General features: G+C 50.0%; 3 protein-coding genes across 3 annotated transcripts; 1 reads left to right on the top strand and 2 right to left on the bottom strand.

Annotated features, from left to right (window-relative positions):
- Nucleotides 1-971: 971 nt before the first annotated feature.
- On the top strand, nucleotides 972-3,776 carry BHQ10_007182 (uncharacterized protein; the record flags this gene model as incomplete). Its single annotated transcript, XM_040879850.1, has 1 exon — nucleotides 972-3,776. One exon carries the CDS (start codon nucleotides 972-974, stop codon nucleotides 3,774-3,776), a length of 2,805 nt encoding a protein of 934 aa, XP_040735686.1.
- Nucleotides 3,777-4,526: 750 nt separating this feature from the next.
- BHQ10_007181 (uncharacterized protein) lies at nucleotides 4,527-7,317 on the bottom strand (the record flags this gene model as incomplete). The annotated part of the gene is made up of 4 exons (XM_040879849.1): nucleotides 4,527-4,597; nucleotides 4,652-4,854; nucleotides 4,914-6,971; nucleotides 7,037-7,317. The coding sequence occupies 4 exons, from the start codon at nucleotides 7,315-7,317 to the stop codon at nucleotides 4,527-4,529; spliced, it is 2,613 nt and encodes an 870-aa protein (XP_040735685.1).
- A 1,061-nt stretch (nucleotides 7,318-8,378) lies between these two features.
- On the bottom strand, nucleotides 8,379-26,559 carry BHQ10_007180 (uncharacterized protein; the record flags this gene model as incomplete). The annotated part of the gene is made up of 3 exons (XM_040879848.1): nucleotides 8,379-9,902; nucleotides 9,976-20,859; nucleotides 21,034-26,559. 3 exons carry the CDS (start codon nucleotides 26,557-26,559, stop codon nucleotides 8,379-8,381), a joined length of 17,934 nt encoding a protein of 5,977 aa, XP_040735684.1.
- Nucleotides 26,560-27,555: the final 996 nt, after the last annotated feature.

Below are 27,555 nucleotides of genomic sequence, written 5' to 3'. Positions count from 1 at the left end.
TGCATGTAATCTATATCTTCCAGAAGCCGGATTTGCTCCTCTCCTCTTTAGATTCGGATCCCGGAGTTTAGCAATTACCACCACACCATAGTGGCTTCTGTTTTTCTCTTCTGCCTAGGTTGCTTGTGCCACTGTAGCATACAGAGCAGTCATCGTGGCTTACCAGTAGTTAATAATTAATGTAAACAGGAGTACCCCAAATAGCCCTGACGTGGGAAGCTCTCATTGGCGTGGACTGAGTTCTGAACAGATCGAAATGGGCCAGGCCAGGCCCAACAAAACGGTGACGTTACGGTTGGCTGTTGGCGCCTGAGGAATCAACMCTTCCCTTCCTTCCTTCCTTCCTTCCTTCCTTCCTTCCTTTCTTTCCTTCCTCCACACTACACTTTATCACTTCTGCCTCTTCAGTCGACTTCTCCGCCTCTGATCGACCATCTCTGCACGAAATATCCCCAGTCAGAATCAGAACTGCTGCAAACGTCGAAAGCATCTACGCCGTGTTGGTGTCTTGCTGCCAGCACAGTGACTGCATTGCTTACGTGCCTAGCCCCCGATTTGATCGCACGACAATCCGCTAACTGCCGCCTCGCCGCATCTCGCCGATCCAGACACAACCCCCAGCCCTACACTCAGCCAACTGAAGTCAACCTCCCACGTCCACCCCCCGAATTTGTGGCCCTTCATCATTTGTTCCCTAAACTTGTATCCTGACACCTCCAACGACTACTCGCTCTGTCGGCTCAACGGACCCTTTGGGCGTCTACGCATAACAAGATCCGCCAATTACGGATTTTTCTCTTACCGAGCTGCAGGATTTCGACAACAGTTCATCATTATCCAACATCACCCGAGCACCCTTACCTGATACATTGCAGTTCCTATGCGTGCTCAATCACGGTGAGCATCCTCATTCGACTGGATGATCGCACTCACGTTGTCGTTCTGTATCCTTTCCTTCTCTTCGACCCATCATGCCATCCAATGAAGCCTCTACACCGGCCAATAGGCCTGCTCAAAGATCTTCATCCCGGGCAAGTCCATCATCCGGAACGGGTCGCAGGAGTCCTGCTCTCGACGGTGACACCAAATCTCAAAACCAACCTCCACGCCTGACCGGACCAGCGATATCCCTGGTACCGCGATTACCGACCCCAAGAAGTCTATCTGCGTCGGCGTCGGGAAACAACTCGACCAATTCGTCCCGCGAAACCTCTCCTGTCCGCCTCACTTCTCGCGTAGTCAGCAACAACCATCAACCCGCCCCAAATCGATCAGTCTCGCGAACCAAGAACAGTAACAGCCCCAGCCCCAGTCGCGGCGCCAGTGGCACAGGACCTGCTTCTACCCCTACAACGACGGTCTCCTCTACGCTGTCTCCTGCCGCTGTGCAAAAGGCATTCGCTCAACTCGGTAAACCCGAATTACAACACCCTGCTCCCGCTGACAAGAACCTCGATGTTTCCGACCCTGACCGTTCGAGTATGCCACCGCCGCGCACATCCAGACGGCGAAGTTCCATCACAAATGGTTCGCGGAGTCCTTCGCTGAATAGTACCACTCCCAAACACTCGGAGACGACGACAGAGTCTCTCGCAAACATATCAACAAAACGGTCTTCAGTAAGCCCGGAAGAAGGTCGGGTGTCGCCAGTGAAAGCTGTCTATGATGATTCTGAGATCAGCGCCCGTCGTCCCTCTGGAAGGGGAACCGGTCAGCCCGGAACTGTCCTAGAGACAGTACAAGAGTCCAGTGTTCCGTCCACGCCCGTTTCGATGCCAGCGAACTCCATCACCGAGGATGTACCCTTTAAAACCACCGATGCTATCCAACAAGCAGTGGAAAGTGGTAGTGAAAGCGGCGGAAATAAAAGTTCTGGATCGAAGGAAGAAAAACGCCGGTCTTCTATTACGACTCGGCCAACTGGTGCTATTCTGCCACAAAGATCCTTCACGTCACTCAACAGCGGCCGAGGTAAAACAAGCGATGGTTCGGTTCGGAATATGATCGTCGAGACTGAAACCGTTACATCCATACCCCAGGTGGCTGTAGGTGTCGGTGCCGGAGAACGAGGCAGTTCGGCTCGCAACGATCAAGGAGGGACCATCAGAATGAAACCTAGTGTTGAGACAATTCGCCCTAAGAAGGAAAAGAAAAGAACTACCCGCAAACCAGCAAACCCTCCAGGTACGGCTTCCTCGAAGGCGGACATATTTGAAGCCAAAGTCGCCAGTGCTATTGATGACGCAGATGTTTCTGATTCGGATGAAACTTTCGTCTACGAGTCTAACCCTCCGGAGCCACTGCCTAACCGACATCGCTATCATTCTCGAACTCCGAGTGCGACGTCCATGGCCAGCCAAGCCGAGCAATTTGCGAGCCGGACTCGTCTTGCCGGTGGGGGTGGAAGTGGTGTGTCGGTGAAGCGAAGTATGAAATTTACCAATAATCATAACAACAATCTCGATGGCGATTTGGTGGATATGGATCAACGGAGCGTCAGTGGAAGGGGCGAGACTAATGGACACTCTGGTCGACATCATCATATTGGCCGCCATGGTAGAGGAGGCGCATATCCTTCAATATTCGATAGCGACTCTCCGTTTCCTCAATCCCAACAACAGCCTCGCTCGCCTCGCCATTATATTAGTAATGGCTTCCGTCAAGGTCGACGAAACAACACGCCGCGCTCACATCCCAACTATCGCACAATTGGCGGCCCCAAAAGCATGAGCGATGAGTATGGAGACGATTTCGATGCTGATGGTGCCGATGACGAGCGCACGCCTTTGGTTAGCTCGAATCGTTTGTCACGCAACCGCAATGGTCGCAGACCGGGCAGTGCTAGTATGCGACAGATGGAGTATCTCGAGCATCGCCAACGAAATTGCTTCTCTCGATATGGAGGATGCGTGATTGCGTCGTTTCTGATCTTGATCCTCATAGGCGGTGCAGCGACTTTCCTAGCGGCCTTGTTGCGACCACTGTTAGATGTGCAGGTCACTAAGCTTTCGAATGTGCTCGCTTCAGAACAAGAGATTATACTTGATGTTCATGTCAGCGCGGTCAATCCGAACATATTTCCCATCTCTATTTCAAATATAGATGTCGATATATTTGCGAAGAGTCGGTACGTCGGCAGCGACAAGTTTTGGCGTGATCATGGGCCACATTCTCCGGACTTTCCCCGCGTTGAGCGTAGCAATCTCCGTGCTCGATTAGCTCAATTAGTTCGGCTGCCTTATTCAAGCGACTCTGAAGTGTCGACATCTGATCTTCATACTATGGATGGTATAGACCACGGCACAGACCCAATTCCATTCCCAGACGATCCAGCTAGCGATGCTCAGACAATGTTGCTCGGCCGAGTTTTCGTTTTTGATTCCCCCGTCATTCTGGATCCCTCCCCTTGGCGCCGATATCCCTCTGAATCTGTTGGAGAGATCCGTCTACCTAAACCCGGGAATAAGACAGAGGAAGGTGGAACCGAGCGTTGGGAACGAGTATTACAGCATCCTTTTGAACTGATCGTTCGTGGTGTTCTCAAATATTCACTGCCACTGACATCGGGTGAGCGATCTGCATCGATCAGTGCCAGAATCCAAGTCCTCCCGGATGAAGACGGTGACGATGATGGAGAAGGCGGCGGTGAAGACAACAATGGCGGCATTCCCAGTCTGCCAACCAACGAAACCGTCCGTATCAACTTGAAAGAGCATGTTCGTACTTCTGACGCAGACGAGGGATATATCCTAGTCAGTCGAGCATTTTCCTCATAAATCGCCGTCATGCGCTGGTCATTTTTACGAATTTTCTACCTTTTGTACAAAACAGCGACTTCCATACGTTCATTTTTGCTACTTGAATTTGCCTTACGATATGTTTTTGTCGAGTACTAATACCCCCTTCGCGTTTACATGGAGCGTGTACAGAAAGGAATCTTACGAATATTTCTTCCCCATTTCGCCGGGCGCGATGATATTACAAGGACCAAGAAAAGCGCTGGAGCAATCCAATTGTTTGTTCAACCAATGAATACCCCCTCGAACTGAAATCTCTACACACGGGACCAGTGGAGCAATCCATCTCTCTCTTTTCCTTTTCAATTTCCTTATCCCTATCAGAATGTTTATTACAATAATGATGACTAAATGATGACTATGTGACCACGAACCAAATCTGAGAAAAGATTCCTCTTGGAACTTCCCATCCTTCCCTTACCCCTAACTTACCCTACCTGCTCATGTTAGCGACAGAAATACGAACAGATCAAACAGACAGACAAATAATATGTAGATTGGAAGTCCACTTCTGATCTATCAAATTATATAGATATGAACTGTATCCATTAGATTATACTATCTTCAAAATCATAACAAAGTCGTGTACATTAAACCCAACTGAGATCGTCAGGGCCTCTCTATGAAAAACTCCATTATTCTATGCAACAAGAAGAACATGCAAAGATATACAAGAAATCCAATCGAAAGTCAAAAAACCAATGCTTTATTCAAGTAGAAAATGACGTATTAAACAATCCGATACACCCTCTTCGCAATTAGAAACGATGCAACACCAAAGAAAACGAGGCCGGCCGTTACTATTCGCTGTTAGCCAACTCGGCACAGATATATCATGGATGGGGAGAGCATACTTGACCAGAACCAGTATAGATTATCGATCTCTTGGCCTGGCACCTTGACATTCATCCCCCACATACCGCAGATGATGTTCATGGGTAGGACGATGGTACCCAGGACTGTCAATTTGCCTAGCACGTCTGCAGTTCGTTCCTGGCGCTCGTTCATGAGGATGTTGATTTGGGCTAGGTAATTGGAATGTGCTCGTGAGAGAAGGCTATACTCTCGTCAGAACTCATTGTATCTTTGCATTTGGTAAGAGGGAAGAAAACTCACGTTTCATAATGCGTAAGATTACTCGTCATAGTCATAATATGATCCTGGATATCGCCCAGATAAAGCCCGATCTCAGACTTGGGCGCGACTTCCCATTGCTCGTTACATCGTTTTGCGAACCCCTTTATAACGTCGGCCTTGTTGCTGAGCAGGCGGTACATACCCATTACCTTCTTGCGGCATTCGCCTACTCGTCGAAGCATTTCGCCAGGTGCGATTGAAACTGTGGACTGAGTGTCGTCGTTGGGGTCGCCTCTGCCGTTTTCCTTGTTGCTGCTGCCGTTGTTGTTGTTGGCGCTGGAGTAGTCATCGACGGCGTTGTGCATCGCCATGATCGTGTCGTCGACTTCATCGACTTCGTTCTCGATTGTTTGGATGAGGGGACCGAAGACGTCTGTAATGTCATCGATGAGGGCATACGATATCCAGTCGGAACTCAAGATCAGATAATCGCGTAATTGTCGAATTCGTCGACGGACGTTGGCTGGATGCGGTGTTTGGGAAAAGTGGAAACTGAGACAGCCCTCTCGAAAAACGACAACGTACATGTTAACAGGCTCGAGATAATTGTCGCTATTGGGATCTTGCTCAAAGGTACGATAGTTCAGGAAGTAGTAATTCCGGAAGAGCTCAACTTTTTCGCGTGCTTCTTGCATCATGATATCTTCTGCTGTTAGGGCATGGATTCCGAATGCCTTTGATATAACGCGCATTTCTGCGTCTGTTGGGCATAGAACGTCAAGCCACCAGGTTGGTCGTGGCCCGTAGCGTTTGGGCTTCGAGCCTCGGTTTTCCTCTTGCTGGTTTGATGTCTGTATCTGTGTCTCGGGGCGGCTGTTGTTATTATTACTGGATTGGAAGCCACTTTCTCGACGCGCGTCAGCGCCGCGGACTGGTGTGTTGGTCCCCCGACTGGTTGTGCTCTCATTGTTCGTACTGGAAGCCGGATAATTGCTACTGTTCAAATTGGTTTGGTCATTCTGATTGGCGTTAGAATTGGAGTTGGAGTTAGAAGGAGGGTCGTGCAGCGAAATCAAGTCTTCATCATCCTCTGAAGAGTCCTCCAGCTCCGGGGGATCAGGAATAAAAAGATCTCTAAAGCCTCCGCCAGGTTGGACAAGCTCAGAGATCGTCTGCGCGTGTATCGTGCTTTGAAATTCCTCGTTAAAATACGTAAATCGATACGGCGCATCTTCCTCCTCCCGCCGCCACCCGATGTATTGTGGTCGTAATCGTCCACCTACCAGAACAGGCTCACTGATTTTCTTCACCCGATACTCAAGGCTTCGCTCTTCCTTTTCTTCTCGACTCCACTCCTCAAGCACAGAAAGATCTGGCCACTCTCGCCTTCTCCGACGCCGCCGTTCACCAGTCTCTGAATCATGCGTTTGACGTTGAAAGTCTCCCGGAATTTCAGACGGGAAGCATACATCTTCCTCCGCAGGGACCGCAATGGTACGCCTTCGCCGTAGGCCCTCTGGAGAAGCTGCTGGAGGCGAATGCGGCCTCGAGTCCCCCTTTCTCGCGATATCAGCGCCCCCAGCCTCCATATTGATGACTGCCTCGCGAAGGAGATCCACAGATCCCCGACGTACATCTGGTGATCGACCGCCTGCAGGAAATTCTAGTCCGGTGACCATAGCATCATCATAGCCCATATCAGTGACTCCAATTTTAGGGCTCCCCGGGACGGATGGAGGATTATTGACATCATATTCTGGAGAAGCAGCAAGAGGAGACGATGCCGTCGACGGCCTTCCATGTCTCGCAGATGATGAATAGGGTGACCTCGAGTCCGTACCATAACCAAGCTTTGATGGGCTTGCGTTCCGCAATGGCGTTATCAATGGAGTCCGGTCAGTGGCATGTCTGCCTTCTTCATCTTCATCTATCCCGCCCTGATTGTATAGATTTTGTTGATATCGAAAATTCGAGCGCTGTTGACCAGGACTCGGTCCCTCAAAAGCCGGGAAGTATGATCCCGCTCGATTGAACGATTCGGGGCGGAAAGATTGGCTAAGGCGGCTGTCACGTCGAGGTCGCATCATAGGTTGATCACTAAATTCAATGTATCAGCATATCGCCGTATAGCTTAATATGGAAGCCAACAGCCAGTCTCTTACCGATGGTCCAGCAATGCCTCACTCTCCAAGCTAGTATTACTCAAATTCCGGCCTCTGTAGAACGGAGCTCGTCCTTGTATCTGATCGGGGTTCGTACGTGACAGTCCTCCCAAAAGCTCAGATACAATTGGCCCAGAGTCCTCAGAAGCAATAAACGACTGCCTGCGATTGCGGCGTTTGCGATTGCGGTTCTTCTTCTTCGGCTTTGCCGCAGGCTGCTGCTGCTGCTCCCTCGCAGGTTGATTTCGCGAGGTCGGATTTTGAGCTGTGTTGGCGGACATGGTTGGTGTAAGTTCTTGTGTAGTTCCTGCTGTAACATGTGAGACTGAAGCTGTCGGACGTGAGTGTCCTTGGTCAGAGCCGAAGCCCACTGGGCGCTGTCTGTTGGGGGTACCGGACGGCTGGGAGGATGGTTGCAAGCGTTCTGCTGGCGACTGCATAGACTCTATATACTGATGGTAGATATTTATAGGCGAGTTGTGGTTTGTGGCAGCTTAACGAGGAGACATTGGTCGCGCACGATGGCTGTGGACGCCAGTGGCGGATGACGTCGTCACAAGATACCGAGCTCGAGTAGCTAGGTAGGTCGCTCACCGAGACTGTTCATCGATTTCTATCTGTTTGATAGTTTCAAACGAAGTTATATAGAACTAAAATACAAAGAGATTGTGCAATAAGTAATACGAAAGACAATTGAGGTGGGCAGGAAGTCTCGTGCGTTCCAATGGTCTAGTCTTAGGGGATTTTCAAGTGGATGCATGCGGGCGGAGAACACCGACTCTGGCCGCGACTCAACATCTTGGCCAAGAGTCGCTTTTTGTGTAAGTGCTTACACTACTTGAATTGAGAAAAAAGAAGAATCATACGTCTCTGATTTGTACATATCTCTAGGTCATGAAGGTCATAAGTCATGTCCACATACAGTCAAGCACAATGGCTAGCATCGCCAAAACATATCGCGGCGACAGCAGGAGAACAAGCTTGTTCTCTCAAATCAATCAAATCAAGGCAAGACAAAATGAAATAACAGCAAATTTTTTTCACAAGACACAAAAAAATACAAGAAAATAAATGCAACGCCATACCAGTCCATTCCATATGTAATATACTCTCACGCCAAGTATTAAAAGCAGTAACTGCAAATTCCGAATGTAAGGCCACACTCCACATCGACCACTCCTTGTCAGTGACAGCCCAAGTGTGACGCCTTGGGCGTTTGATGGTCGTTTGATTGGACTGAATCCAATCCCGTGGGCGAACAGTGGTCGATCAGGAAGAATATTATAAGTAGCCACCGTTGCGCCAGATGAGAAAATCGACAGAGAATTAAAATAAGAATGAGTTAGATCATATTTCCCATATCAACGGATGGCACCACGCTGGACACAGATCGGTTTCCAAGGGCCGACATGCGATCACGAGGTTTTTCATTTTCAGGCCAGGCCACAAGAACCTGAGCCGGACAAACAACTATTTCTTCATCGCCATCTCCGAGGTCATTGCCCTTTTTGACGACGAGTGGGAACAGCACTAAGCGCACTGGAATGCCCTGTGCTTCAAGCGTTTCATTGGAGTTGTATATTCCACTGCGTTCATTCATTAAGGATGCATTGAAGCTTACTTGCCGAGCAAGATCGCCCTGTGAGTCGTATTCCGGTTGCAAAGGTGGCAGCATGACATATTCGGCGCGTTGTGTCCTCATTTCGATGGACAAGTTGGCTGCGCGCCGGAGCACCCCTCTCAACGACTCGAGAAGTTGACTTTGAGCCGATTGAGGAGGTGGTAGAAGTTGGGATAGAGTCTCCATGATTTCGAGGGCAACAGCCTCAGTGTCCTTGACCCGTTGATCTGCGAATGAAGGACGTTTTGCGAGTAGGGTTAGTGTAAGAGCGCGCCAATGAGCGACGGCTCGACGAGGTCCGATTTCTGAGAGCTGTTTCTCAAGAGCCTTGAGTTTTTGCCTTTGTTCCCGGTCCATGCCAAAGAGATATCTTGTAAAGACGTATTCCCAAATCATAGCCATCACAACCGCGACGAAAACATCGCGTCGGCGCACTCGGTCAGCGAGAATTGCATCGATATCCGTGCCGTCCAAAATAGCATTGTCAAATCGATCCGCAACATTTGTGTTTCGTACTTCGGATAATGGACGGCAACGGCGAAGATCGGAATGTTTGGAAAATCGTAGTACCCATTGTTGGACATGTTGACACAGACGTTGGCATGCATTGTCAAAGTAGTCTTCGTCGTGGATAGAGAGTACGTCGGCCGCTGTTGCCGCGACAATCTGTTGTTGTAGTTCTTGTACTGCTTGTCGGGCCGCAGCAAGCTCGTCACGTAGACGACGAAGCTCTGCATCTTTCTCTGCTAGAGCAGCGGATATCTGTTCGCGCACAATTCCTTCCATACCTGAAGCAAGTTCGAGCTGACGGGTACGAAGACCATCGACTTCACGTGCATGCGACGCAGTCAATTCAGCGTGCTTCGCATTCACCGCTTCATTCTCCGAAGTCAATCGTTGCACCTCACTTTGCATCCATTCCAATGACTTTGTCAATCGCGCAATTTCGGCTTCTTTGTCTCTCAAGTCGGCATTGCTGGTATTGAGAGCTTGATCGCTTTTGCGACGAGCAATCCCCACGCGCGATAGTCTTTGTTCAGCCTCGTCCTTTGCAGCGGCTAGTAGGCGATTCTCGGAGATTAATTGATCGAGTCGAGTCTCGAGTTCTTGAAGATGTTGCATGCTTTGACGGCGTCTGACGCTGGGCGGTCGGGTCGGCGACCGTGGTGAGTTTGGAGTCTCGCCCCATCCCTCCTGTACGCGCAGAGAGGTTAGTCGCGGAAGGTTGAGCATTTGTAAACGAAGCTGAATGTAACGAACGAACGAACGATAAACGCATCAAGAAGTATCAAGCGACAAACAAATCAGTGGCACTTACGTAGACATCAGACATGCCTCGGACGGGGCGCTTGCCCTTGTCGGTTACGGGATCGTACGATGAGGAAGAAGGGAGGTTTTCGAGATGTCGGCGGTCAAAGTCATCGCGGACATCGTCGTGGTTGTTGTCGTGGAGCAGGTCGTCGTCGTGGAAGGAGTCAGCCTGAGGAACGAGTGGCTGGGGATGATGCCCCACTTCTTGGCGCCCAGCCTTTCCCTTTTTGCGGGAATCGGCCTTAGGCCGATCCGAGTTAGACTGCTGTTCTTTGCCCTGAGAAGCTGCTGCCACTGCTCGAAGATCACCACTGATGCTGCGATTGGCCTTGCGCAGTGACCGTGAGCTTCGGACGCTGCTGCGGCTGTCTGGTCGCTCCAATTTGTACGGTCCTTCTCCCATGACAAGTCGCGGAGAAGGTGATGGAAGGTGAGAGCCGTCATGTTCTTTGATGGGATCAAGAGGTGTTCGTGGGGGAGAAAGGCCTTCAAGGTTCTCAGGGTATAAGAGGGGCTGTGGAGATTGGCTGCTTGCTCTTTTTGTTGGGGTCAGTTCATCTTCAAGCTGCCAGTTGCGTGCCGTGCCAGAGTGGTGGCCATGGATAGACTTTGTACGGTGAAGAGAGCCACTAGCATGCTCTGAGTGATGGCCATGGATGGATTGTGTGCGGTGTAAAGAGCCACCGGACGTTTGATGTTGTAACCGAATTGGCGATGAAGAGGTTCTGCGCGTAGTATCGGGAGTGGGTTCTAGCCTGGTTGATGGAGAAGAGTCGAACAGGAGTGAGGAAGACCGATCTTTGGACGTTGATTCCACAGTGACAGGCAACTCGCGACTCGAGAGTTGGTGTTTTGACTGGGTCTTCTTAAGACTCTTGACAGGTGTTTCTAGCGGTAGGCTTCGCTCTTCCACAGCAAGGGTATTGGTGGTTTGCTTTTCGTGTGACTTGGGAGAGGGCTTCCTGTACTTGACTCTTTCGAGGCCTGGAAAGATGTCGGCAAGCTTGTTTGACTTGCTTTCTTCTTTAGGAGCGTCAAAAGTTGTGATTGAAGATTTTGAATGCTCATCGCTGAATACATCACGATGCTCGTAAAAGTCAGATAATCCCCTTGAAGTTCCATTTGTAGAATGCATGTCCGTATTCGCATTGTCTTCTGCATGTGCTGTGACGGTAGAAGGAAAGAAACCTGCTGCAGCCATTGTTGCAGAAATGATCATATCCACATCTTCTTTTTGACTGGGGGAGTTGCTGCGATCTTCTTGTTGAGATGTTTTTTCTACATCGACCACCTGGTTGTCTGATATTGATCTTGTCGATTCCTCATGAAGCTCTTCTGCTCGGAAGTCGTTTATCATAGGTGACGTGTCTTGTGCCAAGAATCCGGTTGCACGTTCATGTTCGAGCTCAATATACCTGGGTGCGTTCTTATTTTCAGAGTACGTTCGAGATAAGCCATTGTCAAAATCGACAGAAGGCCAAGAACGCGAGTTTTCTTCCGCGGATTCAGACTGCTCCGTATCGTGATATTCCTCTTGTGCAATCTCTTCCTTTGGAATTGTCTCGATTTGAGAAGCAGGGGCAATGTCCTTCAAAGTTCCTTTCTCAAGTGGAGCATTCTTCTTGTCTTTCTTGCCCTTCTTGCCTTTTTGCTTCTTGGATGACTGACGTGAGACAAGTTCTTCAGGTTCTGGCTCGGCAGATTCTCCAAAAAGAGAAGCGGCAACAGCAAGATCAGCCTCTTGCTCTAACTGACGTGCACGAAACGCTGCATCAGCGTCTAGTTTGGGCTCAGAGTCTCGTTCTGCGACAACAGTGTCAATCGCCCAATCAGCAGAGGCCTCATTTGGACCCTCGTCTCCGGCGTCTGGCACATCAAATGGATCAAGTGATACATGAGGTTGTTCAGGTTCAACATTCGTATCTTCAACAGCGACATTATCGACGATATTCTCTTCTGATTCCTCAACAGCAATAGGCTCAACGACATCTGATTGAGGTGCAATATCTCTGCTGACCTCAAGTGGCTGCTCTTCCGGCCAGGTCTCTGTCATGCGCTTTTTGTTCTTTCTTTTTTCTTTTTTGGATAGCTTGTGCGTGACTGGCTCCTTCTGAACAGCCACAATATCAACTTCCTTCTCGACTACTTGCTCTTCGGTATTGATAGGAGCTTCCTCAGAAACGGGTTCTGCAGGCTTGGTATCGACAATTTGCTGTTCCTCAAAAGTAATTGGATCATCCTCTAAAATGTAATTAGCAGGCTTCACATCGGTAACCTGCTGGTCTTCGAGAGCAATAGGAGCCTCAAGAACGGACTCTACAGGTTTCACATCGGCAACCCGTTGTTTTTTGGGGGCAACAGGAGCCTCTTCAAAATCGGGCTCTGTAATGGCAGGTTTCAAATCGGCACCCTGTCGTTCTTTCAGAAAAGTAGAAGCCTTCTCGAGAATTGGTTCTGCGGCAGGCTTATCATCGATGGTTGGCGCACTATTGACATTCTCATTAGCAGCCTCCGGAATCTGCTCGTTGCCGACACTTTCTATTTCCTTCTCCACAGTCTCTGCAATCGGTTCTTCTTCCTCGAAATCTAATTTCTTCCCCTTCTTCCCCTTCTTCATCTTTCTCTCTTCCCTCTTTGAAAGCTTGCGACTTGGGGCCTCAGGAAGTGGCGCGGTGTCGCTTTCAGGAAGCTCCTCTTGGGGTACGCTTTTCTCTTCTGGTATTTCTTCAGGAATCACAGTGGCATCCGTGGTTTTCGTATCCCCTAGGACTTCCTCCTGCGCTGGTCCTGGGGCTAGAGGTACTCCTTCAGGCACTTCAGTCACGTCGTTGTCAACCGCAGCCATCTCCTCTTTGACTTCATCATCCGGTAGTTGGATGGGGGTTTGTTTGGTGTTCTGCTCCTCCACAGGCTCTTCGCCTAGCTCTTCGAATGACCATGCATCAGACTTCTTGTTGTTTTTCTTGCCCTTCTTCTTGCGGGAGTCGGCAGATTTGAACTCCTCTTCCGTTTGAGGAACTGGCTCTGAAACCAAGGGAGCCTCTTCGACTGGAGTAGGCTCTTCTTGAATGTCTCTCGGTTGCTCATTGTCGAAAAGTTGTATAGGCATTGATTTTGGAACCAGGAGTGAGTCTTCGATAACGGCAGACCCTTCTTTGATTTCTCGTGATTCATCGGTTTCGACAGCTTGTTGTTCGATGTCGGGCTTGTCTTCTTGCTCAACCGAAGTCCTTGGCGAGTTTACTTCTTCGACGATCATGGACTCATCTGGCGCAGTGGTGATTGACTTTTGCTTCTTCTTTTTCTTGTTCTTTTTTGAGCTTTTAGAAGCCGTCCAGTCTATATCCTCTKCCTCTTGGTCGACGGGTTGGAAATCAGCTGTAGAGAGTTCTGTTGGTCCTTCTTCTTGTGCAGCAGCTGGGATTTGATCATCTGCCACAGCTTCAGGAATTACAGCTTCGTCATCTACAGTAGTTGGAGTAGGGCGGCTCCGGTCGGAATCATCGCGTTCATCAGAAATCGGGGAACGAACCGGGAAGGGAGATTCTTCTGTCTGAGATTGTACCTGCGGAGACACCACGTTATCAGTCCAATCGAAATCTTTCTCTTTCTGGTCGGTGTGAGTCTCTTCGGAAGACTGAAAAGTTTCTTTACCCTCGACTTCAACAGGCGTCTCCTGCAGTTCATTCTCTGTTTGACTTGGTCCCAAATTGAGGTCTTCGCTAAGAGGCGGAAAATTCGAATCAGATTTTTCGGTAATTTGTCCAATCTCGTCGGGTTTCGGTTCCTCCTTGGCGACGGCTTGAATGACTTCCTCCTCCCAGCTTACCGATTGCCTCTTGTTCTTCTTACCCTTCTTTTTTCCAACCGGCGCAAAATCATCCGCAGCTACTTCGTTGTCGTTTTGCTGTTCGTCTGGCATAGGCGATTCTACGTGCGCAGTCACCTCAGGGGTGTCGTCTGCAATCGCAGGGCTTGGTTCGTCTGCCATATCAATCGTACGACGTTTCTGCTTCTTCTTCTCCTTTCGCTTCTCTTTTGCAGATAGCTGCTTGGTTGATTCTGTAACTGCAGTTGCCAACTCTCCATTTTCCGGTTCCACATTAGCTTCATCAGGGTCTAGATCCTTGAACTCTTCCATAACTGGTTCATGCTGTGACTGCAGTACCTCGAGAGGCGCCAGCTCGGGCTGCTTCTCTTCACTTTGCGAGTTGATCAAAGTCATCTCATCTCCAGCCTCGACTGCGATAGGAGCTGTCGAAGAGTCCTGCTGTTCTGCAGGTTCGTCGTCCCACGGCATCGAATCTCGCTTCTTCTTTTTCTTTGACTTTTTCCCAGGCTTGGCTTGCGATGATTCGTTGTCATTCCGTGTTTCTTCATAGATGTCGCCGGGAGAGGAAACGTCACGGCTCTGCTCCCCAGCGTCGGTAGTCTCTGTAAGGTCTGTAGCATTCAAGGACTCTTGATTTGCGGGTTCTTCAGGTTGGACTGACACGGATTCATCTGCAGGTAGTTGAGAACCTACTGATGGCGGAAGCTTTTCACCTTCTGGGCCCACTTCAGCAATCTGCTCGGACTCCTGTTTCTCTTGTTCCGTAGAATCAACAATTGCAGGTTCTTGTATTTCACGAGTAAACTCTTTTTTGAGAGCATCCTCACTTGCAGCCTCCTGCATCACATCTGGTGTCTTGACCGAAGACTCTTCATCCCAAGGCATCGGCTCATCCTTGGACTTGTTCTTGTTCTTTTTCTTCTTTGACTTGCTAGATTTTGACGTTGAGCCTTCGTCTTCGATGTTCTCAGCTTGGACTGGTGCAGAATCTTCTTGTGGAATCGCTTGCGTCGACATATCGGAAGTGTCGACCTCCTTCTGTTCGTCAACTGCTTCCGTAACATCCTCAGTAGCAGGAGCGGATTCGACAGCCAGAGCAAAATCTGAAATGTCCTTTGTCTCTTCAGCAGTAACGTCGGGCTTGCTTTCCTCCTGGGTGGCCTCTAATTGAAGTGACTTGCGTTTCTTCTTGTCCTTCTTCTTCTTCGATTTTGAGGTTTCTTGGCTCCAGCTATCGTCTTCGGGAATATCGACTTGCTGGGTCTCGTCTGGAGTTTGAGAAATAGGAATTTCTGTTTCGGAAACTTCTGTAGCGTCATCTGCTTTCTTTTCGTCCACAGGAGATTCTATTTGAGCCACGGAGGCAGAGGGCTCGCTTTCGACAGGTTGTTCATCGATAGGCCTGTCGGACGAAGTGGGTTCGTCATCCCATAGGAGAGCTTCTGCTGCCTTCTTCTTTTTCTTGTCTTTCTTCTTCTTTGATTTAGAAGAAGGCTCCTGAGCCCATTCGTCCTCTGCCGCAACAGGAACAGCATTGACATCTTCTGCGGAGGCTTCTGTAGCTTCAGGGACTACGTCCTTGTCATTGTGAGCATCGTCCACTTTTGCTTCCTCCGCAGCAGGGAGTTGTGACTCGGTTGGTACAACTTCAGCTGAAGATTCTGTAGCTACAGGTTCGACATCCTTGTATTCAGAAATCTCACCGGCTCTCTGTTCTTCCGCAGCAAATGATTCTTGTACCTCGGGTAATGCAGTCTCAACAAGCTCCGCTGCTTCTTCTTCGACAGGTGTTTGAGGTTCGTCGTTCCGTGGAAGAGCTTCTGCCGCCTTTTTCTTCTTCTTGTCTTTCTTTTTCTTCGACTTTGAAGAAGTCTCCTGAGCCCAGCTGTCGTCTTCAGTATTGTCAACAGTCTTCACGTCTTCGACGGGGTGCTCTGCATGTTGAGTTTCAGCAGTCTGCTCTTCCGTGATTTCCTTTGTTGTTTCGTCGAGGATAGGCATTTCTTGGGGTTCAGACGATTCAGCTTCAGTGGGCTTCGCTTCCGCCTCCTCAACAACTGGTTCAGATGGAGTTGGTTCCTCGTCCAAGGTGAGGGCTGCAGCAGCCTTTTTCTTTTTCTTGTCTTTTTTCTTCTTGGACTTGGAAGTTTCTTGAGGCCACTCATCATCTGCTGTGACATCAGGAGTCTTTTCTTCTTGTGCAGGAACCTCTACATGAGTTTCGGCAGGCTGAGGCTCTTCGATTTCAGCAGCAATGACTTCCTCCGTCTTTTCCTCCTCGGGAAGTTGCTCTTCTTGAGTGGCTGACTCCGTCTGTTCAGGGGCTTTAGCAGGTGTAGCTGGAGTAGAATCCGTAGTCTCCTCCTTGGGCGTTGGTTCCTCTTCCTGCAGGAGAGCATCGGTGGCCTTTTTCTTCTTCTTGTCCTTCTTCTTGGACTTTGAAGTCTCTTGAGTAGGCACATCGTCCGTGAGGTCCAAGGGCTTTGTCTCCTCCACTGGCTCCGGCGCAGGCTCTTGAACAGATTCCTCCACAGGCACCTCCGCAGGCTCTTGAACAGTCTCCTGAGCAGGCTCTGAGATGGGCTCTTGAACGGGCTCTTTAACAGGCTCCTCCACATTCTTCTCGATCAGTTCGTCCATGGTCTGCGGCTCTGCTACCGACTCCACAACATCAACCTCCTTTGTTTCATCCGGCTTGGACTCTTCGACAACGTCTTCTGTCTTTTCTGCACCGTCAGAAAAAAGAGTCTCAGCAGGCTCCTTTGCTTCTTCAGTGACTGGTGGCTCAGGAGAGTCTTGTCCCGAAGTGAGAGCCGCAGCCGCAACAGCAGCAGCGGCGGCCGCTTTCTTCTTCTTTTTATCCTTCTTCTTTTTGGACTTGGAGGAGGTTTCCTGAGTCTCCTCTTCTTCTTGTGCAATGTCCATAGATTTCGGCTCATCAGCAGTGGCATCGGAAGCTGACGGTTCTGGAATATCTTCAGAAATGGTAGTTGAGGCTTGTTCTTCGGCAATAGGCTTGTCTTCAGGAAGTGGCTCAGTAGGCTCCGAAACAGGAGCATCTCCCAGAAAATTATCTCTTGATGTATCCTCGGGGACTGGCTGCTCAGCGGAAGCCGTCTCAGTAGGTTCTGAGACTCCGGCGTTTTGAGACACTATAGTTTCTACTGGAACAACATCCATCATTTGTTCCTCTGTAGCGGGCTGCTCAGCGGGAGCTGTCTCAATAGGCTCGGAAATTGCAGGAGTAGTAACCTCAGCCACGTCCTTGACGGTATTATCAACAGGCGGATCAGATACTTGAGAAGGCTCATCGTCTGTGAGCGCAGAAGCTTCAGCTGCCTTTTTCTTCTTCTTATCCTTCTTCTTGTCCTTCTTCTTCTTGGTCTTTGAACTTGCACCCTCGGATTGATCGGCTTCGTCCTTGAGTGGTTCTTTGGCATCGATTAATTGAGAAGATTCGGTAGGCAAGAAGGCAGGCTGCTCGTCAAGGTTCTCAACGCCTTCGGCTTGTTGTTCGGATTGAGGATCGATAGAAGGCTCTTTCTCAGCAGTTTCAGTTGTTGAAGATGGCTCGAAAATTGAAGCAGACTCGACGTCAGCGCTTGAGGGGGTTAGAGATTCAACGGCCTCTGCTGGTGTTGGCACTTCTGTCTCTATTTCTCGTGGAGCCTCGACTTCAGAGACAGTCGAAGATTCAGGCTCGGCAGAGATAGGTACCACCGCTTCTTCTTCGGCGGCAGCTAATGGCTCTTCTAAAGTTACAGCAGGTGCAGTCTCTTCAAGCGCAGGGGTTTCAGGCTCTGCAGGAGTCGCAGGCTCAGACTCAACAGCAAATTCAGCTCCTTCAGCCCAAGACACTCGCTTTCCTTTTTTGCCCTTCTTCTTCTTTGATTTGCTAGAGGTAGAAGGCACTTCTTCAAATGCTTCTTGGCTTGGCGTCGCCTCTGCTGCTTCAATTTCTTTTGTTAATTGTTCAGTAGTTAACTGTTGAGTAGAGATTATGTCGGTTTCTGGCTGTGACATCTCAGATGAAGCAGGTTCGTTAGGAGTATCGAATGTCTGTGGTTCAGAGGTCTCTTCGATCTGCTTGGGAGCTGCTTCGCTTTCCGTCAGCGCTTCGGCAACCACTTCAGAAACTTCAGGTTTTGCTACAGTTTCTGGAACAACGGGGATAGAAGCATCATCTGACTTCGATGCGGATTCTTCAGCTTCAGCAGGCAGGGCTTCAGATGTCTCTGGTACCACTTCTTCAACATCTCTGGACTGACTCTCAGAATCACCCGCTTGTACGACTTCACTTTCAATGGAAGGAACAAAAGATTCTTGTTCTGTATCTTGAGAAGCAGTATCATCGATAGACGAAGACTGGCCTTTCTTCTTCTTTTTCTTGTTCTTCTTTTTGCTCGATGAAGTTGTGACTAGCTCTTCCTCTGTCTGTTTTATCTCCACTGATTCAGGGGTAGCGGTGATATCTTGGAGAACATCTGGTGTCTGCATTTCCTTGTCTGCAGTAGCAGAGTCTTGCGCAATTTCTACCGGCTCGGTAGGCCGTACTTCTGCGGTTTCTGCTGAGTCGAACCATTCATCGACAGGACTATCGACGGGCTTGTCTTGTTCATTATCCTGCGATACCTCGGCATCTGGCGCGACGATGACAAAGTCACCCTCATTGGCTGCAGATCTGTCAACAGACTCTGCCACTTCCAGCTCGAGCTTGTCCTGCTGCTTTTCCCCAGAAGTAGCCACATCCCCAATAGAAGTCTCCGGAGTCATAGACGGCATGCCAGCAGAACTCTCTTCAAGCACAGGCTTTTCTTCAACTACCTCTTCAATTGACTTTGGCTTCTCAGTAACAGTAACACCAGACTCGATCTGTGGTTCATCGACCGAAGCAGCTTCAGGTGATTCACCATAAACTGATTCCGACAGACTCAGCGATTTCTTCTTATTCTTCTTTTTCTTTTTCGAAGATTTAGAAGTTGTAACTGTCACAGACGAAGATCGTTCGTCTTCAGGCTCCGCTGCCACATGTGGTGGTTGATCATTGGTGCCTGTAGTAGTCTGTTCGTTCTCCGCAGATGCGGTGACCGCCTCGGGGGACAACTCAGTCTCCACAATTGAGGTGGGTGCTTCCAAATCATGAGTGCCGTCTTCAGCGACTTGTTGAGACTCACCAGCGAGTGGTATGTGATTCGTAATTTCCAAATCATTGTCTTTGAATTCAACATCGTCCGAGACAGGTTGTTGCTCTGCGACCGCTGGCTCATCAACAAAGTCCGTGACAGGTACGGCCCGTGCCGCTTCCGCCTTTGGCACTGGCTCGGGTTGTGCAGAAGAATCTAATTCACCCACAGGAACAGGAGCAGTGGTCGCCTCTCCTTCATCACTGTCGTCAGCAGGAGCGTCAAGATCTTTGCTCTTTTTCTTCTTTTTCTTGTCCTTTCGTTTCTGCTTCTTGGAAGTACCCGAGCTAGCTTCTTCGGCGACAGCTTTGGACTCTTCTTCAATGAGAGGAATCTCTGCTGCATTTTGTTCTCGCACAGTACCTTCTTGTTGGCTGACATCTCTAGCTAGGTCTGGCTGAGCAACTTCAGCAGGGATTTCGCCGGCAGCCGCTGCAACAGCAGCATCAACAACACCTGCGAACAGACCAGCGTTGGAAGAAGGAGTGTGCTTTGCGGCGACGTCCTCGTCTGCCTTCATGGAGTGATCGCGTTCAGTATCAATCACGTCATGAGAAGTATTTTCAGAGACCGCTTTCGAAACCGCTGCATCTACAATGTTGCCGAAGCCGCCGAAACTTTCGGGCTTAAATGAAGTTGGCGCTTGCTCCTGATGACCAGCATCCTCAGTGAGTTCCTTTGAGGTTGCTGCATGCTCATCGACATCCTTTGTAGCTGGCTCGGCGTCACTAACAGCAGCAGACACAGCCGCATCAACAATAGAAGCAAAMCCTGCACCCGCCAGGAACGAGGATATACCACTTTTGTGTTCCTTGCGCCGATCCTCATCCCTGACATCAATGTCTCTTGCTGACTCCACCACATGTGCTTCCTCTGTTTTGATCTCAGGTTCCTTTCCACCCAACTCTGATCCCGCAACAGAAGGCAAACGATCCAACGACTCCGGAAGCTCCGGAACCATAGATTGATACGTAGTTGGATCCTGCAGCAACTCCGATGGCGAATGGAACTCATACTTTGGCTTCTCTTTCTTGATCGGTGGCGGACCAAATTGTTCGTTGTTATTGTTGTATGTTTCAGCTGTGGGAGTCGCTTGCTGCGAGTTCAAGAAATCGTCTTCTTCAGCAGGTAATTGGTCCGTGGATATGCGGAGATCAACTGGTTTGCGACCCCAGCTAAAGGCGGAGTCACCACTGCCCATGAAAAAGCCGGTAACAGCGTCTTCGCCGTCGTCAAAGCCTTCGCGGAGATTTTCGACGGAGGGGCTCCGGGATGATGTCTTGCTCGATGGAAGAGATGGGAGAGGTCCCTCAGGCTCGACGTCAAGTTTGCTGGTACTATGTCTTTCAACGAGCCAGAGCGGGCGGATTTCGCGCACATTCTTGAATTCGACGGAGTTGGGACGTCGATGACCTGGTCTCGGTGAACTAGGGGATTGCGCTGGGGAAGTCATCGAGACTCGTCGAGAGCTATTCGGAGATGTAGGCGGTTTCCTGAAATGCAACGGAACAGCCGTAGGCGAGTCACTCGTTCGCAAAAGTGACAGACGTCTCGCTCGTAATTCCTTCTCATCTTGATTACTACCTCCGGGGGAAGAAGGTCGACTCAGAGATCTGGGTGCCAACTCGAACGTCTTTTCAGCCATCGAAGGGGATACCGAACGGCTTCTCAGACGCTGGTTCACATCCTGCAGCTGATCTTCGATACTCATACTGCCAGGTCCAAACGCTCTTGTAGTGATAGCTAGCCCCGAAGCACCACCCACGAGGTCTCTAGTCGAATCTTCTTCATAACTATTTACCGGTGGCATTTCGGGGCGCATCCCTAAAAAAGACTTTTTGTCGTTATCATTATCGTCGACGGTGGCATATCGATCCTATATGGGAAGAAGAAAAATAAAAACTTTAGCAAATGATCATTACGAAGAAAACATCGCACCATAATGTCTTTGGGTAACACATGTAATAGATTGTACAGTCATATTCCACATAAGAAATGTCAACGCTGCATAAAAGCTGCATAAGAAAAAAAAAAGGGACTAGAGATCTACCTTATCTGGTGCATCACGAGCCGAATCAACAATCTCCTCATACTTGTTTCGCCGCTTTTGCTCTTTTCTCTTTCTGCGGGCCGATTGGCTGTCGTTGTCTCCATCTTCGCCGTCCAGTGCTTTACCCAGCTGAGAGAGATCCATTGTTGACTGAGCGGCTTCGCTTGCCACATCCCAACCATCAGGCCCATCACCGCTCAAGCTACTACGTGACGAAGACTTCTTCTTGCGTCTACGCTCAGACGTACTGTCATCGACACCAATTTCTGACTGTGTTTCACGTTTTCCGGAAGTCGACCAAGAGCGTTCTGTATTTGTCTTTGAGCCGAAAAGACTGCCGAAAAGCCCACCGCTTTTCTTTTCGGGCTCTCTGGACCGCTGAGTAGAGGCTACCGACGACTCACGTGAGCGACGCTTCTCGCGAGTCTCATCTATCTTTGCTGGCGAGGAGACTACCGAGGCAGCATCGTCAAAGTTTCCGCTGTGACGTTTGTGTTTGCGCCGTCTACGCTTTTCTCCATCATCGTCCATATCGGGGAGAGAGCGGCTGTCGTCCTCGAGGTCTCCATCTTCATCTTTGGACCTACGAGAAGACCTGCGGGACCTATACTCCTCAGTCTCATCAGCCCCTGGAGCCGATGCGGCAACAGAACGGGCGCCATCCAGTGATTCAGTGCGGTCTGAACTACTGCCTTTTGATCTGCGATGACGCCTTTCCTTGTCTTCTTCGATCCAGTCGTCCGTCACAGGTGCTGATTCTACCCGTTTCAATGTCGGCTCAAAGTCTACATTGTCGAACTTTTCTTGTTGTTTACTGTCAGAATGATCTCTCGAAGCAGATCGTCTTGATGAGCGCTCTTCTGACTCAATTTCAAGATCGTCAAGCGTTTTCGATCGTCTCTTCTTCTTCTTTGACTTTTTGCTCTCATCTCTGACAGGTGAGGATGGAACACTGTCGCTAGCGTCATCGCGCAACTCCTTGGTTGACTTGCGGTCGAGGATCTCGGACATAGTGACATCTACCGGCTCTGTGACGGCAATGGACCGAGTTGAGGTTTGACCGTCTTTGCTTACTTTGATCTCATCGGTATGAACATCCTCTAAATCAAAAGACTCTGGTGCACGGAACCCCTTGCTTGCTGACCCTGATGGCACCGACACTGCTTCACCGAGATCGGTAACACTTTCGACAGCAGGAGGTCGATAAGTGTCTTTTAATTTCGACAGGTGATCTTTTCCGTAGTAACTGGCATCATCAGTCACAACAGTAGGATCAAAGCCGGCTATTTCAGCACCAGCAGCGAGTGTGGCTGCGAACTCAACATCGTCATCGAAACTACCCGGCATTGAGTGCTTTGAAGTGGACTCAGTCTCATCTAGTTCACGAGTGACGGGCTTTTCTTCAACTAAGGCCTCATAACTCCTTTCGTTGTCATGATAATCGGCTGACGCAGCAGCTTCGTGGTGATCGGACTCCTCGAAATGCTCTTCCTTGTCGGAGAGAGGCGTCTCAACTTCGTACTTGTAAACTTGGTGATCACCCCACGAAACACGAGAGCCAGTGGTTGGACGGACGGGTGTCGTTTCAACATCTTCCTCTTTTGGCTCCTCCTTCTCGATTGGCTCCGGTGTCGTGGGTACGGGGGAGTGGGCGTCTCTCACAGAACCGTCATAGCTGCCCGGAGGAGTTGGCTTGATGATGTTAATGACCAAAGGAGGCCACGATGGATCTGGCTTGTCAAGATCGCTACCAAGATATGGTTCAACGCGGCGCTCAGAACGTGGAATAATCTCGACGATATTAGGCGAGGAATCCTCATGAGTGTCCTGATGCCGCAATTCCTCTGGCGTGAAGAAATCCTCGTAACTTTCGTGAGCGGCAGGACTCTGATTCTGGACTGTCCAAGAAGTTCTAGCAATGTGCTCTTCTTTCTCCATGTGCTCGTCATCATCTTCCACGACTGCTTGAGTAGGTGCTTCACGAGGGATCTCTGTTACTTCTGATTGGCTTTCAGAGGCGTTACGTCGTTCAGATCGCCGCTTTTTGCTACGCTCTCCGTATCGACTAGTAGATGCACTAGACCGATCATCTTCTAATGCTTTTTCGGCTAGAGCTCCTGCGACAACAGCAATTGCCGGTGGAACCCATGAAGATGAAGATGGCCCCTTTCCGTTATCACTCGTTTGTGTCATGTCCTCCGCGACATGCCTTCTCTCTCCATTAGAAAGGACTGATGGGCGATCATCAAGCTTGGTTTCCTTGAGACGTTTCTCTTGTCGGACCTTGCGAGCAACTTCCTCGGCCTCTGCTTCTTCACGGCGACGGCGCTCTTCCCTTCTCCTTTCTAGCTCAGCGAGTGCATCCACTTTCTCACTCCAGGCTGCAGATTCTTCTTTCCGCTGACGATCCCGCTTTTTGTTCCCGCGGGTAAGCTTTTCTTCTCGGTCTGCCTGTTCCTCAGTGAGGTCAAATGAGACTGTTCCTGGGTCTTTCGCTGTCGATCTCCGCTTGAGAATTCCTGGTGAGGGCCCATCAAGAGGCGCCGTGGGTAGAACAGGAGAGGAATTACTGCGACGTTGCCGTTGTATATCTCGGCTTGAATTGTCCTCTAGGCCAATGCGTTGCACAAGAGGTTCGACGGGTGCGGTGACGGTGGGATAGTAAACCGACTGAGAGACTGGAGTAAAAGGCTGGGGCTGCTGAAGGGGTATTGGGCCAGGTCGTACCAACGGAGGCTGTACATTCGGATACGAAGATGTCGACATCCGCACGACATCAAACCGTGTCGGATCGCTTGTTGGAACCGGAACGACTTGCTGAAGACTACCTCTACCGCTAGAGCCATCTTGACTGGCGTAGTCATTAGAGTAGTAGGGGTAGTCGTTGGTTGGAGGAGGTTGCGAGTACTGCCTCTGGGCTTTCTTCTGCTTGCGCGAGCTCGAGCTCCACGGCCAAAAGGACGATCCAGAAGTAACAGATTCTGAACTTCCAAAAATAGCACTTCCACCATAAGCCAAATTCGTAGAGACGGCAGAATCTGAGGATTCAGCGTCCTCCCATTCTTCATCCTCGACTTTCGAGGGCCGCCCGTAACTCGGAGGTCGAGCGAGATCGCGAGGTGTCAACTCTTTGCGAGATGATGAATGCGCAAGCTGTCTAGCTGCAAGTCCTAGACCCAAGATCTCGGCGTCGACGTTTTGTTTTCTGCTCGACTTGCTCGACTTGTTAGATCGACCACTTACCGTCGAACCGAAGACCTCAGAGCCGCCAAAGGCAAGATCAAAGTCACCGGAGGAAGAAGACGAGTTGCCGAATGAGAAGAATCCTCGTTCTTTCCTAGAAGACTTCTTCCGGCGATTGGCCGATGGAGCGGTAAAGAATGATCTGAAGCTTCTGGGACTAGATCTGCCGCGTCTTCGGGAGCTTTCAAAGTTGACACTTCCCGAAGAATCAGATTGGCGTCTTCTGTGGCGTTGTGCAGACCTATCTTGACTCCTTTTCCTCTCAGAAGACCGCGTCGCGGCCGCAGTCAATGCAGTTCCGACGGCTGCACCAATTGCTGCTTCCTTGAGACCACTGCTGGTTCGGCGGTCTCTAGAGGTCGATCGCGAACGCGAGCGAGAAGAGCGACGCGAATAACGATAAGTCCTAGAGTCTTTCAACACCGAACTCTTATCATCACTCGATCGTTTCTTCGAGACCACGCCACGGGACGTGGAACTAGCCTTGCTCGAAGATACCATACTCTCATCGTCGTAGGTATGACGGCGCGATGACTCGACACGAGCACCGGATCGCACACTATATGTATCTTCAAAATCCTTACTGCTGAACAAGGACTTTGCCACATAGCCGGCGAGTCCACCTGCTAAGCCACCTGCCAACCACGAACTGCCTTTTGACTTCTTGCGCCGGCTTTCATCCTCAGACGAATTGTAGCGAGTCAACTTGTCAACTCGACTGCTACTGCCGTATCTATCAACGACAGGAGAGCGCCTTCGTCGGTCATAGTGATGCTTTCGTGGTGCGTTCAAGGACGTTGTGCCGGGCTCGAAACAGTATTTACACACTCCGATAGCCTCGGTGTAGTCTTCAAACTTGCCGACACCTTCCGGGTCTCTCCAAAAGTCGACAAATGCGGAAAGCGGCCCATGATGTTTTTGATGGTAAGCCAGCGATCCGGGCTGCATACCTCCAGAAGAATACGAAGGTCCTAATGGCGGGCGATTGGCGTATCCAGGCGGTGCGTATGGGCTAGGAGTTCCTTGGAAAGAAGACTGCTGAAAGTTTCCGTTTGTAGGAATGCCTATCCCATACGACTCATTATGTTGGTTGGTATGTTGCGCATTCGGGTTTGATTGCTCGCTATGATGATTGAGCATATAAGCTGCTGCAGCTCCTGCAGCCGCGCCACCTAAAGCCAAACCTACACCATTATGGGATGATGAAGAACCTCCAGTCGCTTGCATCGGAGGTCTTGACTGACCACTAGAAGTCGTAGGGTAGTTGGTGCTAGCTTGGTTCATCAATTCTGAGCCGATACCAAAGGTTGCGGCCTCTCCAGCCACTGAGGACGCAGAGGTTGGCTTGGGAGGTCTTGAAGAAGATGATGGCTTTGAGGGTTTGCTTGGTTTCGGTGGTTTGGAAGAGGCGGGAGTCGATGAAGTTGCAAATGAGTCGCCGGCAGCATAGTACTCAGCTGCCGCGCCAACTTGACCAAGACTGCTTGGTTCGGGTGGGGGATTGGCCATGGGAGATGCCGCCTGCAGATGGGGTTCGGCACCCATGATAATTTCTGGAGCCTGAGGGCGCACTCCCGGTTGGTGAGCGACTGACTGGCCTTGATCATTATAGTAGTCGGCAGCAAACCCTGCAGGATTTGGTGGGATGTAGGGTTGCGCTATGGTGTCTGGTAATTGTCCTGGAAATTGTTGTGTAATATGCGAATCTAGCGGAGGATGGTAGGGAGCTGAGGTGCCAGGTATATTAGAGGAATCATATTGCATAGGGAATTGATTGAACCCGGGATTCGCAATCTCAGCAGCAAAGTGCGCAGCAGTATCTCCAGATTGTGCACGAGTCCGCGTACGATCTCGGCCATTCGTACCATCTCTGCTCGACCGCTCTTCCGAGTATCGTTTTTCTGAATTCCGCTTCGAATCACGATCACTACTATCGCGACTTGATCTCTGCCGGTCATCGCGATCTGATCGAGGAGTACGTTCAATTATTAAAGGTTCATCATCATATGAGGCTGGCTCGGCGGTAACATAGGTCGTCGTCGAGTCTCCCGTTACACTTCGACTGCCGCTTATATCTCCCAGCCCACGGTCACGGTCGTCACCCCGTGTTGGCCTACGGCTGGAAGATACACTGGAAGCTGAAGATATTTTTGAATGACGGCGGGACGACGGTGTGCGACCAGAGTCGTCACCACCGGTCGTAGAAGACGACTTGCGACGGACGGATCCCCGCGAGCTCAGGTCCTCGCGACTGCCGCCGCCCATTAGAGCTTTGAACACCATTGCGGCGATGGCGATGGCGATTGAGCGATCGATAAGCTCTTTATCGCACAATCAAAGCGTATTAATTCATGGAATGTGCTGAGTATTGCGGGGGGGGAGGGGGGAATGGAATGTCGTAAATCGTTAAGATCGAATGTTGTAGTATGTACGTAGTAGGAGGTATCAAGGGAGAGAAAAATGAGGACCACGAGGCTGGGGAAGGTGGCGGGAGATGCCGTGGCAGTTACCAGTAGTTCGCCAGTGAGAGACTAGTCTTGGCCTCGCACCTCAACGTACTTGTATCCTCGCAGCGCTATAGACTCGAGCTTGTCCTCCCACAGCAACAACACAGCGGCGTTACTAGGGACAGACCTAGCGGTGTGGTTCGTTATGTTGCTGTTGTTATTGTGTTATTGTTTTGGTTTGGTCAGGCCGAGGGAAAGTAAACAAGCTGAACCGTGGGCTGACTCTAAGCGCTACTCGGCTTAGTCAGTGGGTCTACCAGACAAACACGATTAATCTTTTAGAGTACGGAGTATTGATAAAAGCAATATATATTATAGTTAATATATCGATCAGAGACCTGGGGATAATGTTAATGCAGCAAGCACTTGAATCAGCAGACATGTGCATATAATCAGTTTTAGACCTGCGAGATGGTGCCAGCTGTCTGTCGCTCAGAGGCATCACGACGATCGGAAGCCAGTGGCTAGCTGGATCTGATCTCCCACACTCAGCCGGAGTCTGCCCGACTGTGCGCCATTCGCCTCGACGCTAGTCCTCTTTGAGCATCCGTCAGTCATTGCATGCACAGCATTGACTGTATTATATCATATCGGACTTTACAATAGTACTTGCATACATCCAAGGATACTTATGTACTGTGCTGCAATCGGAACATTGTCATCGCCAATCTGGGTATAACCCCCATGAGCGATTGAAGCCAATCGGATACGGAGATAAATTCTCTGCAGAAAAATGAGATATGGAAATAAAATTTGAATCAGTCGTAGTTCA

The sequence above is a fragment of the Talaromyces amestolkiae genome, assembly GCF_001896365.1.
Source record: "Talaromyces amestolkiae strain CIB chromosome Unknown scaffold14.1, whole genome shotgun sequence".
Taxonomy (NCBI): Eukaryota; Fungi; Ascomycota; class Eurotiomycetes; order Eurotiales; family Trichocomaceae; genus Talaromyces; species Talaromyces amestolkiae.
Note: the sequence above shows the minus strand (reverse complement) of the source record. Positions and strands in the feature narration are given on the sequence as shown.